Below are 19,654 nucleotides of genomic sequence, written 5' to 3'. Positions count from 1 at the left end.
CCATGTGGGGCCCGGGTTCCACTCCAAGCACCACAAAGGGACAGCACATTATCCAAGCCACGCAGCTGTGTCCTGCAGGGGAGCACTGGCCAGCGGGTGGCAATGTGGCTCCGTCCTCACACCAGGGAGAGGCCTGGGAGAGTAACCAGGCCAGGGGGAGGCCGTGGACAGTGGCTCTCACAGACCCAACAGGACTGTGGGTGGGCGAGAGGGAGAGCGCAGGCATCGTGTGGGCAGCCTTGGCTTCTGCCCTTTCCTGGCTGTATCTGGACAGGAGGCTGCTCACACAGCCGGGCCTACCACACGAGGGTGTGAAGCCCGTCACACTGCACTGTACACACCTGCGCCACACTTCTTAGCGTGCCTACCTCGTACACAGCCTTCCCCAGCATCTTCCCCACGAACTCGAAGAGCTGCAGGTAGTTCTCGTGAATGTAGGACGTGGGCGAGGGGTACAGCCTCTCATCCCCGCTGGTCGTCTGCCATGCAAAGCACAGGGAGGGGCGGGTGGTCAAGGTCTCGTCCTCAGTCCCCCAAGCTCCGCAGCTGCCCGCCCCACACTCGGCCCCACAGCCACCTTGAACAGGTTGAGTGCAGGGTCAAACACCCTCTTGATGATTTCTTCCAAGAACTCCTTGAAAACGCCGTCCTGATCGATCCCAGCCTCGTCCACGCCGAGGTCGTTGACAAACTTCACGCGGATTACGCCCTTCATGGCGTGCTGGGAGAGCTGCCGGAGCTGCTCGTAGCCGTCCTGCCAAGACAGTCACAGCCGCTGGGACCACAGCCTCGCACCACTCAGGCGGGTAAGCTCCCCACGTCGTTACTAAGTGTGCAGGTCAGGACTGTGGACACACGAGAAGAGCGGCCCGCTCGCCGTAGAATGGAGACTCACTCTGATGACGCAGTGGCCTCATACTCTGGCAAGGGGAGACCGCCCTCGAGAGGGCAGGGAGGGAGCAGAGATGTGCGTCACAACGCGCTCTCGGCCATCAGAGAAAGGACAAAAACTGGACAAGGTAGATCCCTCTCTCCTGTTTTTTTTGTTTTGTTTTGTTTTGTTGTTTTGTTTGTGGTACTGGGGGTGGAACCCAAAGGCTTTCTACCTCTAGGCTATACTCCCAGACCTATTTTTATATTTTATTTGGAAACAGGGTCTCACTAAGTTGCTGAGAGCCTCACTAAGTAGCTGAGGCTGGCTTCGAACCTTTGCAATCCTCCTGTCTCAGCCTCCCAAGTGCGGGGATTACAAGCGTGCGCCACCACGCCTGGCTTTTCTCCTGTTTAATGCTAAGAGAACCTTTTAGCTCATAGGAAAAAAGTCAAACTTACAAAACACAGTAAGATGAAAAATGCCAAGTGCCCCACCCCTCAGCCCCTGCTTTCTCTGGGCCACGCAGGGCCTTGAGTGTTGTACTGAGGGACCAAGGTTACATCCCAGGGCAGCTGGGGTGGAGTCACAGGAACTGAGACAGGAAGCAGAGCTGGCCGGCTTTCTGTCCAGAAAGACCTAGAGCAGCAGAGCAGATGCCTGGCAGAAGAGGAGGAGGGCTTCTGGCTTGCAGTCAGCCCCTCAAATCTGGGCCTGATCCCCAGAAACACAAAACACACACACACACACACACACACACACACACACACACCAACAAAGCCATTTAGCACTACCTAATATCCAGAATTGCAGACCGGTGGCCCCTCTCCTGGACCATATCGCCTAGTGTGTCTCTTGACCCTCACCTGCCGACTCTTCCCAGCTGTGACTGTGTCACTGCTGTTATTGGCTCTGGGGCACGCAGGTTTTATTGCAGAATAGTGCTTATTAAAACCAGTGAACAGGACAGGCCCAGCTAACATGAGAGGGCCGTGACCAGGTGAAACTGCCGCTTTATTTATTTATTTATTTGGCACTTGGAATAGAACCTGGGGGCACTGCACCTCCGAGCTACACCCCAGCCCTGTTTTTCAGTCTTTTTATTTTTTGAGACAGGGTCTCACTGAGTTGCAAAGGGCCAAGTAGCTGAGGCTGTTGGTGAACCGCGGTCCTCGGGTCTCGCCTCCTAAATGCTGGGATCCAAGCGTGCGCCTTCACGCCCGGCCTGAGACTGCTGCTTTAGACACTGTCACAAATCACCTTGACACCCTCCGGAGGCCAACCTGCATCCCTCCTCACTGGCACACCGCAGCAGGCTTGTCCTGACACAAACGCACTTTCACAGCGTGCTGCCTGCCAATCTGGGCACCCTGTCACAAGTCAACAAGCACTGCAGCTCGGCGAGGCCTTCAGGGACACCCTTGCTGCTCTCCTGTCCTGCTCGCTTAGCGACCCAAAGGCCGAGTCCCACACAGGCAGCAAGCAGGCTGCAGAGCTGGTGAGCTGAAGAGACACGACCTCTGAAGTCCCTGGGGTCACTGTAGAAACAGGACGTGTTTTGTACATTCACACCCGAAAAGCACTTTTGTGCACATTAAATTGAATGAAGAAAGGGAGAAAGCAGACGCCACCAGGCAGCCGTGGCAGCGCTGAGCCACAGTGCCTAACTGAGGGGCATTCTCTTGGTGGGCCTGGGGACTGGCGGAGGGTTCCACATCCCTGGGTCCCGCAGATCTCTCCATTCTGTTCCCACTTCCTACCCGTACTCCTGTCGGCAGATGCCGCAGGCCACGAGGGCTGATGGGAGGGCACGCGGGAGCTATCGAGCTTGCGGCCGCGCTCAGGGCACACTTGCTGGGTTCCGAGCGCAGTCTTGCTGCACGCCGCCCTCCAGCCTCTTCTTTAAAGAGTCCTGGAGAGGAACCTGCCGCCTGCCTCCTCCGAGGTAGTCCCTGCCCTGGGAGCTGGTGTAACTGTGAGAGGGTTACAGTTGTGCAGGAAGGCAGGTGTGAGCCCGGCGCTCTTCCTCCTCCTCCTCCTGCAGCTCAGGGTGCTGGTGTGGAGAACACTGGGTGGGGAAGGAAGGCCGGGCTCCCGGGCGTGACCATCACTGTACCTGAGCGACCACTAAGAATCTAAAGCTCTTCCCCAAGTTCTGTGCACATGCAGGAATGGCGCTCCGAATCTCCCGTGAGGCATGACAGTGCACCAGCGAGAGTACACAACGAGTCTCTCTCCTAGTCTGCCTTCGACAGGTGGAAAGGGCTGGATGGGACTGTGTCTGAGGTTCCTTCCAGTTTGGGGATATTAGCGCTCCAGCCCGAGCTGCCTCTAGGGGAGCCTCCCGCAGCACCAAGACCAGCACCTAGAGGCCTCAGAGAAGCACAGACCGCACACCAGCACCTAGGGGCCTCAGAGAAGCACAGACCGCAGACCAGCACCTAGAGGCCTCAGAGAAGCACAGACCGCACACCAGCACCTAGAGGCCTCAGAGAAGCACAGACCGCACACCAGCACCTAGGGGCCTCAGAGAAGCACGGCCCGCACACCAGCACCTAGAGGCCTCAGAGAAGCACGGCCCTGCACACCAGCACCTAGAGGCCTCAGAGAAGCACAGACCGCAGACCAGCACCTAGAGGCCTCAGAGAAGCACAGACCGCACACCAGCACCTAGGGGCCTCAGAGAAGCACGGCCCGCACACCAGCACCTAGAGGACTCAGAGAAGCACAGACCGCAGACCAGCACCTAGAGGCCTCAGAGAAGCACGGCCCTGCACACCAGCACCTAGAGGACTCAGAGAAGCACAGACCGCAGACCAGCACCTAGAGGCCTCAGAGAAGCACGGCCCTGCACACCAGCACCTAGAGGCCTCAGAGAAGCACAGACCGCAGACCAGCACCTAGAGGCCTCAGAGAAGCACGGCCCTGCACACCAGCACCTAGAGGCCTCAGAGAAGCACAGACCGCAGACCAGCACCTAGAGGCCTCAGAGAAGCACGGCCCTGCACACCAGCACCTAGAGGACTCAGAGAAGCACAGACCGCAGACCAGCACCTAGAGGCCTCAGAGAAGCACGGCCCTGCACACCAGCACCTAGAGGACTCAGAGAAGCACAGACCGCAGACCAGCACCTAGAGGCCTCAGAGAAGCACGGCCCGCAGACCAGCACCTAGAGGCCTCAGAGAAGCACGGCCCTGCACACCAGCACCTAGAGGACTCAGAGAAGCACAGACCGCAGACCAGCACCTAGAGGCCTCAGAGAAGCACGGCCCTGCACACCAGCACCTAGAGGCCTCAGAGAAGCACAGACCGCAGACCAGCACCTAGAGGCCTCAGAGAAGCACGGCCCGCAGACCAGCACCTAGAGGCCTCAGAGAAGCACGGCCCGCAGACCAGCACCTAGAGGACTCAGAGAAGCACAGGCCGCAGACCAGCACCTAGAGGCCTCAGAGAAGCACGGCCCGCAGACCAGCACCTAGAGGCCTCAGAGAAACACGGCCCGCAGACCAGCACCTAGAGGCCTCAGAGAAGCACGGCCCGCAGACCAGCACCTAGAGGACTCAGAGAAGCACAGGCCGCAGACCAGCACCTAGAGGCCTCAGAGAAGCACGGCCCGCAGACCAGCACCTAGAGGCCTCAGAGAAGCACGGCCCGCAGACCAGCACCTAGAGGACTCAGAGAAGCACAGACCGCAGACCAGCACCTAGAGGCCTCAGAGAAGCACAGCCCTGCACACCAGCACCTAGAGGCCTCAGAGAAGCACAGACCGTACACCAGCCACGGAGGTCAAGGCAGCTAAGAGCCCAGCCAGCCTGATGTCCTGTGTCCACTCATTCTAATGGCCAAGCCACACCACACCCTAAGAACTGGGGGGCAATGATAAATGCCCCTCCCCTCCCTAGTTCAGTTTTGTGAGAATGTGCTCAACAATAAGACCTGCAGCAACCTAGTGAAACTGTGTTTAAAAACAAAAACTAAAACAGGGCTAAGGTACAACTCGGAGATAGAATGCCCCTGGGTTCAATCCCCAGTACAACACACACACACACACACACACGCCCTACATGACTGGTGCCATAAGCAGTAAGGCTCACGGAGGAAGCCAGGGCTCCCGCTGCCCACAGGAGGCACCACTCCACGTCACCCAACTCCTCCACGGGCGGGTGCCGGCCCCAGTGTGGGGTGTGATGGCCGGGCGCCCAAGGACCTCTGAAGACGGGGAGCATCTGAGAGGAAAGTGCTGGAGAGGGAACAGCACAGCACCGTGAGCCGCTTCTTTCTCGGTCAAAGCAGAGGCTGCAAACCGGTGGCCCACACGCAGAGCCCAGCGGGAATTACACACCCTCCAGGTCCTTACAAGCGCATTAGCTCAGAGGACGTCACGCATAGCCGGGGATTCTGACTCCTGCACACCCGGAGGCTAGCCAGAAGCCTGGGAGCCTCTCCACTGCTCCCAGGCCGAGCCGAGGCCAGCTGTCACCTGCCCCTCACTCACTCATGGGCTGTTTTCTTTGAGTAGGGGCGCACTGGCCTAGAGGTTACACTTCAAAGGAAGCGGGAGGGAACTGCAGCAGTGGGGAACATTTCTATTTGCTCAGCAAACAAAATACTCCTGCAAGGAGGCGCACCCAGCTGGTTCCAGCTGTGCTCATGCACACGACCTGCAGGGGCCCTGTGGCCACCTGTTCTCTGTCCCTACAAATGTCAAAACCATGGGCAGTGTAACACATGCTGCCTTCTCTAAGCTCCTGGTGTTGGTCTGCTGTGGCGGTCCACAAACGTGGCGTGCACTCAGTGCAGAGGGACAGAGACACAGGAGGGAGGCTGCTGCTGGGCACCAAGGGGGCGGCTGTGCGCCCTGAGCTGTGGTGGCACCCTGACTGTCTTACTCTGGTAACACACAAATGAGATCTCAGGCCAGAGTGCAATCAGAGGTCTAGAGAGAAATGCAGGAGATGAATCGAGCTGAGCGCTCCTGGGAATGGCGGCGTGCAGGCGGTCAGCAGCGCCGTGCTGGTGGGCTGAGCACTCACAACCCCGGAGGCGCCCAGGGAGGTCACACACCATGACGCCATCCAGCGGCCTGTTGTCGGGTGAGCTAAGTGCAACCTCCCACAGAGGAGCAGGCTTCCCGTGGCTGGGATCCACGGGCCTTGCGCTCACCCCAGAACCCTCGGTAGCGATGACCAACTCCTGACCCTGGGGAGCACCTGAGGATGCGGCCCTGGTCTCTAACCTCACACCACTGGGTCCGGCTCAGGCGGGCAGCTTGGCAGAAAGGTACCGCGAAACATCCCCATCCACCTGCGCCGCCTTCACAGAGTGAAGAGTGCCCGTAGGGACAGTGCTCGTGGGCAGAGGGGCCTGGGCAGGTGCAGAAGGCAGGGGCCGCTGCAGCCGAGCTCCCGTCCTCATTCCCAGCGGCCTGCAGGGAGGCACAAGGACTCCAGCACTCTAGCCCATCCCCTCTCGAGGCAAAAGAGGCCATGGGTCCCCAGCAGAGGACATGGTTCATCGAGCAGCTGTTGGGGCGGTCGACAGCCAGTCCCCAGAGCCTGATTGAGAGTCCCGAGGCGGGCTGGGAGGCAGGAGCTCCTGCCTGTAAGACCCACCTGACGGAGCACATAGGCCGGCAATGCGCTCCTGCGGCTGCTCACTCACCTCCAACATGCGGGACCGGCGGATGGTGATGTGCGTGACGTGCGGGGAGGCAGAGCTGGTCTCCACGAGCCCCAGCCGCTCCTTCTCCTTGGTAACCATGTTTCTGAACAGGAGAACTCTCTGAAACGACCCAAGAAACACTTAGGTCACATGAACAGCAACCAGGACGGGAAGCTTGGTGCCTGCGCAGGGCGATTGAAAGTTTGAGGCCAGCCTAGGCAAATTAGCACAACCATACTTTTCAAAGGACTGGGGTGCAGGTCAGTGGCACAGCGGCTCTGCGTTCAAGCTCCAGCACCCCTTCCCCACTGCACTCGTAAGCCTGAGATGGGCCCCTTTATTGATTGATTGAGTGAGTGTGTGTGTGTGTGTGTGTGTGTGTGTGTGTGTGTAACCCAGGGGTATTCTACCTCCAAGCTACACCCCCAGCCCTAGTTTTTTTTTTTTGTTTTTTTTTTGTTTTTTTTTTTTGTTTTTTTTTTTTTTTGTTTTTTTGCGGTACTGGGTATGGAACCCAGGGGTATTCTAAGGGGCCGCATTAAAAAGTAGCTGAGGCTGTCCTCGAACCATGATTCTCCTGTCTCAGCCTCCCAAATGCTGAAATTAAAGCGTGTACCACCATGCCCAGCTCCCTTTTTTTTTTTTCTTTTAAGAGGCAGAGTCTGACTGTTGCCCAGGCTGGTCTTGAACCCCTCTGCCTCAGCCTCCCATGAGCAGGACTAGCTGGTGTGCACCGTGGCATGGCCAGCCGTGAACATAATCCTCTGCACCATCTGAGCCTGGAATCACGACTGTGCCCATGCTCAGGGAGTTAGCTGATGTGCACACACTCCAATCACAGCTGCTGCTCCAAGGAGTGGGGATCTCCCAAACAGTCAGGAGCTTTAGTCAGTACAAAGGTAACAGCCACAATGTGAATCACACCGACAGGTGCACTAATGGAGGCCCTGGTGGCCGCTCTAGTCATGTATCAACTCTACACGTAAACAGGCTGCTACTAGAAAAGGCAATAGCCACTGGCCTCTAAGGGGGGCTAGAGCTGCTTCACCCCCAAGGCGGTTAACTGTGGAATTAATCCTGGATTTGCGGACAGCTCTCGTTTTCTTAGAGGCCTTAGGTGCTGGCCCCTCTCTCCTGATGTGGCCATCTTTCTCCTCTGGTGGCCTCTCCTTTGTGCAAGCCCGACGGCCTCAATGCCCCGCCTCTAGCTAGCCCTCTGCATCACGGCAGCATCTCTCTAAAGTACAGCTCAGAGCCGAAGACCCCGCTGTGGTCTGGCTGAAACCCAAGCTCCTGGCTGTAGTGCATATGCGCTTCTTGCTCTAAGCTGGCAACTCCCAGCCCCATTTCCCTTTCCTGACCCTCCCTCAGCCGTCCAGACCATGTGTTGCCGTCCTCCTCAACAGGGGCTCTGGGCACTTTGCTTGCAGTTCTCTCCCTCCCCCTCGCCTCGTGGGGCCAGCCCTCCCTGAGGCGCACACCCACCCACCCACCATTCTTCATCTCTGTACCAGCACTCAGGGCAGGCTGCTCTGGTAAGAAGAGCCGCTGTAGAGTCTGCAGGAGGAGTGATCTCGGTCCCTGCCAATGGCTCTAAAGGTGGGGAGCCGGGCATCACCGGGCCAGAGCACCAGCAGCGACCCCGCTCTGGGCGAGACTCACGTTTCTGTGCGGAATGACATGGGGGATGTACTGCAGGATCAACTGCGCCCGCTTCCGATCCTTGTCGAGTTCTTGGAAGAGCACACTAGGTTTGAGATCCCTTAATTGGAAAGACAGGTTTGGGGTTATTAAACCTCTCTCTAGCACATGGTCCGTATGCATTGCCTCTGTGGTGAAGCCCCTGGGTCACAGCCACAGCCCTCCCTTACCCGTGAGCTACTGCGCCGTACCCACGCAGCAGCAATGGGGCGGGGCGGCACCACGGGGGCCTTTATGACAGCTTGTGAGGCCTCGCTCTCTAGCAGAGCTGACACGCCACGGGTAGAAACACTGGTGCACTCTCGGATTCCACCCCTTCATACCCCCCAAACCCCGAGAGCAAGCTGGGTATGGTGGCACATGCTTGTAATCCCAGTATTTGGGAGCACGGAGGCTGAGACAGGAGGATTGCAGGTTCGAATACTGCCTCAGAAAGTAGTGAGACTCTCAACAACCTAGCAAGATTGTTTCAAAATAAAAAAATAGGTCTAGGGGTGTAGCTGGAGGTAGAATGCCCTTGGGTTCAATTCCCAGTATCCATCCCCCCAAAAAATAAAAGCAGTTTTCAGGTCATTCTGCCGGTAAACACCGTGATCTAGCCCTCATGCCCTGGCCGTGCAAGTCAGCGGGAAGTTCCACTCTTCCCAGCGTGAATAAGAAAGAAGCTGCCGATGGGCCTGGCTGTGCTGCTGTGAATTAACTCATCAGGGCGTAACAGAGCGACTGGCGCTGACCATCCCGCCAGCCCTCACAGGAACAGAGTCTCTCCACAGACAACAGAGGGAAGAGGAGAGGGAAGGGGCCTCCCTCCACCCAGCCGCCCAGGCGCCGTGCCACGCCGCCTCGCCCTCCGCACCCCGCTCACTTTCGCAGCCAGTGGTCCTCGGGCGCAAAGCGCCGCCGGCAGTCCCGCTCGTACAGCACCATGAGCCACCCATGGACAGACTGGAAGAGCTCCAGCGCCTCGCCCTTGGCGTTCTCTGTGGGGCAAGCAGGCAGAGGTCACGCTGGTGGGAGGGCCGAGCCGGAAGGGCAAGGACAGTGCTCGCCTCCCGGGCACAAGCCTTGGGCACCCTCGCTTAGGTCTTCTGTGGAACTGGAAGCCTCGAAAGGTCCCCGGGAATGTCCCAAGCGCCCGCAGGGCCTGTGTGTCTCAGACACTCACGGTGGCCCCCGCTAGCATCCGGTCCAAAGGCCCTTTTCACTCCGAGGGCTTTGTGCTGAACACCAGGGAACATTCCAGGAGACAGAACTCTAGAAACGTGAACTGGCACGTCTATCCTCACAGATGTGAAGGTGGGAAACCCAAAGGAGATTCAGGGTGATGTTAATCGTCACCAGGCATCCCCGGCGTGCGTGCAGATCCTGAGCCGCCGGGGCAACTGAGACTCACAACCATGCCACTCCCCTTGCATGCCATTGAGGGGAGAGGCGCAGCTGGCCGTGAGCAGGTGTACAGGCTATTAACCTCGGCCCGCACAGGAGCGAAGAGCAGGCCGACTCTGTGGCCTCCCTGAGGACAGCCTCAGTCCGACAATGCCGGACACCTTTACCGTACCGACGATTCCATCCCAGATCATCTTGAACACGAAGGAGTTCAGGAACGAGGAGATGGTGACCAGCTCTTCCAGTTTGAATGATATTTGTTCTTCATACACTTCAATGTCATCAAGAATCCTAAAGCAGGCAGAACACTATTCAGAATTTCCCACCAAGAAAAGGAAAGAAATGAGATCTTAGTCCCTACAGACAAAATCAATGTGTTTAAGAAATGAGCTCTCTCTCTAATGACTAATTCCTATCAGAGCCAATGTTGAGATGCGAGGGCGCGGCTTCCCTGTGACGAGGAGGCCAGCTGCAGGGGCTTGGGGAACAAGATGGCCACGCGCTGACCACTGTGAGTTCATGGCGGCCTGTGAGGGGCTGCTGGGTTTTCTACTTTCTCCTTACTTGAAATTGCCGATGGTAAAGAAATAACCAAAGCAATTAAAAAACACTGGGCTCCGCTCGCCTAGGTCCCCAGCCAGAAGGACCTGCACGCTTGTTTCCTGCCTCAGTGTGCGGGCTCCTGACTCGGTGTCTGTGCTCCCTGAGGAAGGCTGTGGGGCCTTGGTCCTCATCGAGGACGGGCTCTGGGGCCCCTGGTATTGGCGAGTGAATGAATAAATGTTTAAAAGAATACATGAATGGATGAATATGGAGACAGAGCTGTAGCTAAAAATCTAAACCCACCACGAGCACTCTGTTCTACGACTCCCTCTCGGCCCTGAGGAGCGTCTTCCCAGCCCAACAGGCCCTGCGCTCACGCCAGCTGCTCTAGAGCCCTGCCCTCCTCGCTCAGCCCCTCGGCACGTGCATGGCCGTCCCCTCCTGCGAGGTCTTCCAGCCTAAGGTCCTTTCTACCTTAGTATTCTTCACCAGCCTTTTGGCAAACAGTGAAATTAAGAGAACACCAAATACATGCGTAGACGCTTGCGTTTAAAAAGCAAGGGGGCTGACTGGGTCTACCATTTGTTAACTTCCTGCTCTGCCTGGCGCTGGACTGAGGATGGGGAGTTTCTTTCTTATTTACTCTTTCCCAGATTGGCCGTAGCATCTCCATAATAACATGCCTGAGGCTCAGAGAGGTTAGGCGACTCCCAAGGCTAGGTAATGAGGAGCACCGGCCAGCACGTCCCAGCTCTTCCTGTGCCGGCTGTGCCGGCATCCTCTCTTCTCACCCTCACCAGTGCCTGAGAAGCGGCTGCTGCTGTTATTCCCATTTCTAGAGAGGACAGTGAGTCTGGCAGAGGCGGGACCCCCGACCCCGGGAGCTCCAGTGTATGGCTGAGCGGCTCCGTGCCCTGGCTCAGCTCTCCCCAGGACTCTGCCTAGCGTGGTGTGTGAATGACGAAGCCCTGACTTGATCCCATCGCCAGAAGCCCCCAAAGCCCACACACTGTGGTCCTGACTCTGCAGTGACAGGAAGAGAAATGCCAATGGAGGAACGCCTACGTGCGCTGCCTGCTTGGCAGAGTTTTCTGGTCTGATTGTCCCTGTTGAGACAGGGTTTTCCTGCGTGGCCCAGGCTGCTGTCAAACTCCTGGCAGCACCGGCCCTCCTGCCTCGGCCTCTCGGAGCAGCTGGGGCCGAGACAGGCATCTGCACACCCAGCTCCCCGCACACCGGCCCACGCGCGCCACGGCTGCAGCAGCAGTCCCTGCCTGCTGACACTGCAGCTGCGTCTCGGGGTCTGGGAGGGCCTCGCCCCGCAGTTCACCTACGTGATGAGGTGCCGGGAGCAGTCACAGAACAGCATCAGCATGGCCAAGAGCTGCTGGGGCTCTTCAGTGTGATTGTTGAGGCATTCCAAGAAGAGCTTGAGCCCCCCGTGGGGCCCCAGCTCACAGATAAACGCCCACAGTTTGGGCAGCAGGTCATCAAGGTAAGTGAGACCTGCAAAAGGACAGAGAAACCCAGGCTTCAGGTGGGGCTCCATCAGGTGCAGAGCCCGGGGGTACAGCCCCCGGGCACCAGGGCGGGCGGGCGGGCGGGGACGATGCAGTTTACCCGCTACAGTCTTCTGGTTATTCGCTTAAGGAAGATGGTTTCCAGGGGTGCTGAGTAACGTTCTTGAAAGAGCGCAGTAAACCGAACCAGTTTGGGAATCTATGACTAGTCTGTTATTTCTCCTTTTCACAGGAAAACACAACACTTAAGTCAGTGAACATTTGCCGCATTTCACCAGGAGCCCCGCGGTGATGATGACATGTCTTTGGTGGCGCTCACCCTAACCAGCTGCTGTGCACCGGCTCCCGTCCGCCTGTGAAGCCCAAGGTCACCTCTATTCATGAAGGAAGGAACCAGAGCACAAAGAGGCTGAGGAATCTGCTGAGGACCACACAGTCACTAGGTGTCACAGCCAGAAAGAGAACCCAGGCCGGCCTGACTTAGTAACGATGTTCTAAATCAGGGGTCAGCGAGGGTTATTTTTGTTTTTTTGGTTTTTTTCTGGAAAGGGCTAGAAATAAGTATTTTCAGACTCTGTGGGCCAGAAAATCCTGAGACAAATAATACTTAGCAGAGTTTAACTGAGCAGAAAAGCACTGGGACAGGGGTCAGGAGCAGAGGACTCCAGAAAGCTCTGCTTCAGAAGCGGGCAGGCGGGACTCGTCACAGCGTGGCATTTTTTCTCATTTAACATGGTCTGATCTGACCGCTCGGCCGCCTGTAGCTGACTGACAGCTCATTTATTTAGAAGAACACGCAGAGGGCCGGGCCGGGCCACAGTCTTGCAGGCTCACCCACGCCTATGAAGCTTCCTTCTCATTGTCATCCCTTACTTTCTTTTCTGTACTAAGCACTGAACACAGGGGCCTTACCTCTGAGCTGTACCTCTGGCCCTTTTTACTTTTTCTTTTGAAATAGGATCTACATTGCTAAGTCTGGCCTTTGACCTATGACCTCCCCGTCTCGGCCTCCCAAGTGCCGGGACTGCAGGTGTGCGCCACCAACCTGCCATAGGCAGCTCCCATCGCTCTGTTACAAACGGTAAAGCAACGAAAGGCTGTAGCAGAGACACTCTAAAAGATCCAGCGAAAGGAAGCCTGGGGAAGAAGACGGTGACGCCGAGGACATTCTAAGTCTGCTTCCCGAAGGCTGACTTGCTGGTGTATTTTAAATTTAAGGATGCAGCTAGTGATTCCGAGTATCTGGATCTGGGCCGGGCATGGCGGTGTACACCTGTAAACCTTGGGAGGCTGAGACAGGAGGTTCGAAGGTCGGCAGCCAGCCTCAGACACTTAGCAAGGACCTCTGTAACGTACTGAGATGCTGTTTCAAAATAAAAAACAAAAATAGGGCTGGGGGTGTAGCTTGGAGGTGGAATACCCCTGAGTTCAATCTCTACCCCTCCATATATAATATTTAACTAACTAAACACACAAATAGAAAAGGAAAAGAAAGAAGACAGGCAGGCAGGCAGGCAGGCAGTCGGGATCTGAAATTCTGTGTCACTGAATACCTGGTAAGGTGTGTCCCACAGAAAGGAAGAATCGCCCAAATTTGAGCCCTTACACTACCTCTCACCGTGTAAAGCATGCGGTTATTAATTTTAAATGAAGCACAACTGGAGGAAGATACAATAGCCGGGGGGGGGGGGCGTTCAGTGCTACCTGGGGCTGCTTATAGGGGAACTGAAGGGCTGTAGAGACGGCTAAGAAATGTAACGTCCACTGAGCTAGAATCCCGAAAGGTCTGACCTCACATTTGCAAGGGTAAGAGGACATGGCTAGAAACGTTTAAAAAGCAAGTGTCTTGACCAGCTTAGTGGTTATATATGTGCTCAACTTATAACTAGTTTTTTTTTGGTGGTACTGGGGATGGAACCCAGGGGGCATTCTATCTCCGAGCTACACCCCCAGCCTTATTTATTTTATTTTAATTTTTTGCAGGTCTGCGGATGGAACCCAGGGGCATTCGACCTCTGAGCTACACCCCCTGCTCTATTTTTTATTCTTTACTTTGAAACAAGGTCTCACTGAGTTGCAAAGGGCCTCACCAAGTAGCTGAGGCTGTAAACTCCAATCCTCTTGTCTCAGCCTCCCAAATGCTGGGATTACAAGTGTGCTCCACCATGCCCGGCTATAACTAGTTTTTAGGTAGTCTGTGTAATATCATATACACCAAGTAACACAGAAACCTCACAATTTAACACAGGTTACACTGTCCTCATGTTTTGTGAATGGCTCAGGGTGTAGAATAACATACTGGCTCGGAGCCTCAGGCACCGAGGGCCGCATCCTGGGCAGCTTAGCCAGAAGCGGAGATGCTGGGCCCCAGCAAGTGCTATCAGAGGGCCAGCGAGGCCTCAGCGCTGTGAGGGGCATAAGGATGTATCAACAGAGGCGCTTTGTAAATTATGAGAGGAGAAAAACAGTATTTTAAGAAAAAAATGTTATTTTTCTCTCAAATCTGATGTATATATAGCTAAACTAATAGAACGTAGTACATTTATTTTTATTCTTAAAAATGTGTATTTTGTGTTGGCTAAAAAGCTTAGTTTTGGATTCTCATGTGAGAAAATCAGCTTGGATGTGAACATATCTTAAAAAGTTAGACACAGGAGGCAATCTCAAGACCTCCCACCCACACTGCTCCCCAGCCCTCGGGTCCTGGAAAGCCTCAGACAGAGTCTCAGCCCATCTCTCCTCCCTCTGGTCTATCATGAATCTGTCCTGAGCCTTATACTCCATCCCTCTGCTGACGTCTCCACACCTCTGAACACCTCCACCTGCACACCTGGCAGGGACCTGGAACTCCAACAGCTCCCCACCCCGACTTCCCCAGCTGAGCAGAGGGCACTACCCTCCTCACAGGGACTCAGGCCCTACACCTGGCATCACCCATGAAACCCTTAATCCTCAGGCCCCAAATCCACTCGAGCAGTAAGACCCGCAGACCACACCTCTAAAACACATCTGGAATACACCTGCTTCCATCAGCATCACTGCTACTGAGCCAGTGGCTCGAAACCCCGGGGGAGGAAGGTGCTGCTGGCCAGAGGCTGGCCAACATCGTCCAGTGCCCTGGACAACAACTACAGCCCAGGACTACCCAGCCCCCGGCGTCAATGGTGCCACAGCCGAGAACCCCTGCTCACTCCAAACCCACACTCTGTTCCTGATGTTCACGTGCCCATCATTTTATTGAACCTACTTTTGCACGTTGCTGGTTTCCCCACGAATATAAACCCGGGGCGCCAGGGCCCCTGGCTGTCTCATTCGCCTCTGTATTCCCAGTGCTTTTCACATACAAGTGCTCTACAAGTATTTAAAGAATGAATAAGAGAGTGTGGAAGACAGTGGAAGCAGCCACATCTGAGTGGGAGATGGCCCAGTGCGGGGTCCTCAGCCCGCGCCCCGCAGGGCTCTGTACTCAGCGCCGACACAGCCCCACCGCCGCGGAGCTGCAATAAAAGCCCTGCCGCCAAATCTGTCTCTGACAGGGCTCCGCCAAAAAGAAGACTCCTGGGCACCTCCATGCGATGAGGAATCATGCAGACAACAGAAATGAGGTTTCTGAAGAACTGCTGAGATGTGAAAATGCTTACAGAATGGTGAATGGAAGGGGAAGATAATGGTGCGTTTCAGTTTTAAATACAGTTATGTGTGTGACACACTCTGGCACAAGTGTATCTGTGTGTGTGGGATTCAGGGTGCTGTGTTTTTCCCCTTCAGCCTCCCTATCTTTTCTAGTTTTTTATTCAGAAAAAAAGGACCTCTGCGAGTTGAACCTCATAACTACAATGGAGTCAGGTGATGGGAACAAAACGAAGTCCCGGGCTCGAGCTATTCCACCGCGGCACACCGATCTCCAGCTCAAAACACCCTCCTTCAGAAAGCTGCTGTGTGAGTCAAGGGAGCCAGGAAGAAAATCCACTCTAAGAAACCCCGTCTAGCACACCTGGGAGCCGGGAGCTTCCAGCAGCCTGGGGACGCCGCACCTGTGAGAATCTGCAGGCGGATCTGGGTCAGGGTGGTCAGCGAAGTCTGGTAGAGCACGCAGATGTTGCAGACCTTCTGCACCTCCGCGGAGTCGACGCGCTTGCCCCCGACGGGCCGCAGGATGTTCCGGACCGATGCGGACTTCTGAAATGCTCGCTTGAGGAGACCTGGCCCGGAGGAAGGAGGGACCGTGAGCAGAAGCTGAGACGTCTGCCAAATCCCACCTGGTCGAGGCACGAGCAGCTGACAAAAGTCCACAGCAAAGGCAGGCCAGGCAGCAGGGCTGCTGCGTGGACGGCTCAAGACATTTCTTTGGGGTAGACCAGAAAGACATTCACAACTGGATTTTAGGTACAACCCAAAGACCATTTCAGAATATCCCCAAATTTCTCAAGACAAGCCAGGCACATTGGACTCTGACATGCACCCCTTTTATTGCTACCCCCTAATCTCAGAAGCCACAGAAACAAAGATTCAGAGGACCATATTAGGGGAAGAAGATATAAATCACAGGCTGGGCTGAGTTTCTTTTCCTTTTCCTTTTCCTTTCTTTTTGAGGTACTGGGGATTGAACCTATGGACATTCTATCTCTGAGCTACACTTCCAGCCTTTTTTAAAAAAAATTTTTTTGAAACAGAGTCTTGCTAGGTTGCTAAGATCCCTACATTGCCGAGGCTGTCATCGAACCTGCGATCCTCCTATCTCACCCTCCCAAGTATTGGGATTACAGGTGTACACCACCTTGCTTGGCCTGAGTTTCACTTTTCTGCCGTTTGGAGGAAGTGAGGCCTGACACCTCGAGTACTGGTGCTTGGTTCTGATGGCACCCTAAGCTTCCCACTCATATCTGGCTGAAGTAACATTTGCTGAGCCCAAGCGCACGACTATCCACGAGAAGACCAGCGTAACAAGGTGGTGGCAGAAAAGCTACTCTGAAGCTGAAAACGAGGTGGACACGGGGTGGCTCGCGCCACGGAGGCGTTGTTGGAGGCCCCACCCCGTCTGCCGGGGGGTGCTGCTGAGAGGCTGCCCCCGCTGTGCTCCGTGGCTCCTCTACAGGTACCTACATGTGGAGACTTGTTTCACAACTGACAGCCGAGGCAAGTCCAGCATCCCCTAAAAACAGGCCTTCTCTGTCTTTCCTTTGTGAAAAAGGGCCCACGAAACCCTTTTCATTTGGGCTCTAGAAAGTTCACAGCCAAACTGAAGTCGAGAGACAGCCGAGTGGCTCTCAGGGATGTGCGCTACCTGTCCGTCTCCGGCCCTTGTTTCCGGTCACTGATGTGCTAAGTGTGGGTTTGGGGGAGGCGGCCTCTGAACCGCTGTGGGAGAAGCCACAGCCCCTGCACACGGGGAGCCCACGGGGGGAAGGGGGCCGGCTCGGCCACTCACTCTTCACCGGGAGCACGTTCTGTGGGGAGGCTGGCTGCGCGGGCGCCGGCTCCTGGTGCGCGGGCAGCTTCTTGCTGAGGATGTCGCTGAAGAAGAGGCGGATGAGAGGCGCCGCCCACAGGAACCGCAGCTGCCCCGTGACCAGGTGCATCGACTCGTTGAGCCTAGGAGGGAGACCGCGGTCAGCCCTCTGCTGCCTGCCCAGGCGGAGCTGGCGCTCAGCACTCAACATGGCAGAAAAGAGAATCAGAAAGGTAAGAAGAGGAACGAGCAGTCAGGACCGGGTACGAGAAGGCGCTAACGTCTGTCACCACCCGGCCCTCCGGTGCCGCCGCCAGTGCACGGCTCCCCCAGTCCTGGGCTCCGTGCATCACCGTCGCCTTGGAAAAGTGGTCACGAGGTGGACAAAGCTCCCTCGCTGGTGGTGCCGTCCTCCTCACTCGCCCACAGCTGCAGCCCCACACCCAGCTCAACGGAGCACCTCCTCTCTCCCCTGCGGGCTGGCCCCAGCACTGCCCACATACAGTGCCCCCCCGCTGGGAGTCAGCAAGGCCTGCTGGTAGGCCCTCTGCACACACCGTCTCCTCCAGTCCTCTGAGACCGTGCTTACCCAACATTTCAGAGCAGGAAGCTGAGGTGGAGAGCAGTGCAGCCGAGAGCTGGCTGCCCACTGAGTGGCTGTCCTGCCACGTGGCCCCTGCAGCATACCCTCCAGAATCCCAGCATACGTGTGCTATACTCCAGGTCGAGGTGTGAGCATGGGGTTGGCTGTTCTTTGGTGACTTTTTCCACTTTGCCAGGACTCGAGGATACCACTCAGGCTCACAGGAGGGGAGTCAACCCAGGGACCTCCTCCCCTGGCCCTCAGCTTCCTGCCTCTAGGGCACCTGCCAGGGACCCCAGGCCTCGGCAGACATGGGCAAGGGAGCTGCTGGATGTCACGGCACCTGTGCCTCCCAAGCCTGGGCACGAGGCTCACGCATGACATGCTACCTTGACCTCTAGCCTAATATTTTTGAGTTTTCAAAATTTTCAAAATTCGCCGGGCGTCGTGGCGCACGCTTGTAATCCCTGCGCTTGGGAGGCAGAAACAGGAGGGTCGTGCTGATTCGGAGCCAGCCTTGCTGGCTTAAGAGACCCTGTTTCCAAATAAAAAAAATATAAAAAATAGGTCTGGGAGTGTAGCCCGGAGGTAGAAGGGCTTCCAGGAACCCCAGTGCCACCAAAAAAAAAAAAAAAAAAAAAAATTTCAAAATGCATATTCCACCTCTTAAAAAGGATCTGAGGCCGGGCATAGTGGCGCACACTTGTAATCCCCATGCTTGGGAGGTGGAGACAGGGGGATCGCGCAGGTTCGAAGCCAGTCTCTCTGGCTTAAGAGACCCTGTTTCCAAATTTAAAAAAATATATAAAATAGGTCTGGGAGTGTAGCCTGGAGTGTAGCCTTCCAAGAATCCCAGTACCACCAAGAAAAAAAAAAAAAAGAAAAGAAAAGAAAGAAAAAGGGAAAAAAGAGAAAAAAAGGATCTGAGATGGTGTTATCTCTTTGAACCTTTTGTCATGTTTCAGCATCTCCAAAAATATAGCAACTCTGAAAAATATGTCTTTGAATCAATTTTTACAAAAGGCAAAGTCGCAGGACCTCATTACCGCACAAAGGCCCTCACACGGGAAAACTCAGGGGGCTCATAGGCCATCTCTGGGCAGCTAGATGAGGGAGGGCATCGACTCTGGTCTTACCTCTGTCTTATACAATGAACACATATTGTGTTTATAATAGGAAACAAATAATAACCTGGAAGAAAGAGGGAAGAGGGGAGGTGACAGGAGGGAGGGGAAGGCCGCGGCCATCTCCAGGACGTACCCGTAATCCACGGACTGGGAGAACCAGCCCAGGACCGGGTGCCAGTGGGTCAGGTTGGACTTCTTCTGGGACACGTACTTCTGGCAGTAGCACAGCATCTGCGTGAGCACACTCACAAACCCAGCCGTCTCTTCCTCCAGCACTCCGGGGCTGAGGGAGCCCAAGTGCAGGAGGTTGCCTACAAGAGAGAAGGCCGCTGTGACGCGCCGACGGCCCCTTCGCTGACCCCGGGCCTGCTCGCTGCGCAGTCAGCCCAGCGGCGGGGCACAGAGGTTCCGCGGGGCCACGTTGTGGTGTCGGGGAGCGACAGGCCGGCTCACTCCCAGTCCTTGCTCTGCACAGACGGGCCGCACGGCTCGCGGCCCCCTCCTCAACGTGCCCCTTATCTGCAAGACTGGAATGATGGTCCCTACCGCCTGTGCAAGGACTACATGAAGAAACACGCAGGGCATCCCGTGCTCGGAGGTACTTGGCCTCCAGATGGCTAAAACCCAGATATAGCAACATGAAAGACGCAGGGTAACACAGAAGCGACCCGCTGGACGCCTGGGCGATCGCTGCTCCTATGTTCACCACAGATCGTCATTGCGTCGAGGCTCTAGCGCCTCTGCAGACCTCCCTGTGAAGGTCGGGCCCAAGAGCCCTTCTACCTACAGCTCCTCTCATCCAGCCATGACACT

The 19,654-nt window shown here is 55.9% G+C and overlaps 1 protein-coding gene across 1 annotated transcript in view; it reads right to left on the bottom strand.

Annotated features, from left to right (window-relative positions):
* UBE3B (ubiquitin protein ligase E3B) overlaps nucleotides 1–19,654 on the bottom strand; it is a gene marked incomplete at both ends in the record, with an annotated part of 78,126 nt that overhangs the window by 44,062 nt on the left and 14,410 nt on the right. Inside the window, 10 exons of the mRNA XM_080717531.1 lie at nucleotides 369–479; nucleotides 578–754; nucleotides 6,533–6,652; nucleotides 8,195–8,294; nucleotides 9,099–9,213; nucleotides 9,792–9,910; nucleotides 11,497–11,668; nucleotides 15,717–15,884; nucleotides 17,111–17,274; nucleotides 18,975–19,152. Of these exons, the coding sequence (XP_080573657.1) occupies nucleotides 369–479; nucleotides 578–754; nucleotides 6,533–6,652; nucleotides 8,195–8,294; nucleotides 9,099–9,213; nucleotides 9,792–9,910; nucleotides 11,497–11,668; nucleotides 15,717–15,884; nucleotides 17,111–17,274; nucleotides 18,975–19,152 (1,424 nt within the window). The remainder of the gene's footprint in view (nucleotides 1–368; nucleotides 480–577; nucleotides 755–6,532; nucleotides 6,653–8,194; nucleotides 8,295–9,098; nucleotides 9,214–9,791; nucleotides 9,911–11,496; nucleotides 11,669–15,716; nucleotides 15,885–17,110; nucleotides 17,275–18,974; nucleotides 19,153–19,654) is intronic.

Source organism: Muscardinus avellanarius, assembly GCF_963383645.1.
Source record: "Muscardinus avellanarius genome assembly, chromosome: 21".
Lineage (NCBI taxonomy): Eukaryota > Metazoa > Chordata > Mammalia > Rodentia > Gliridae > Muscardinus > Muscardinus avellanarius.
This window is presented reverse-complemented; position numbering and strand designations above follow the sequence as displayed.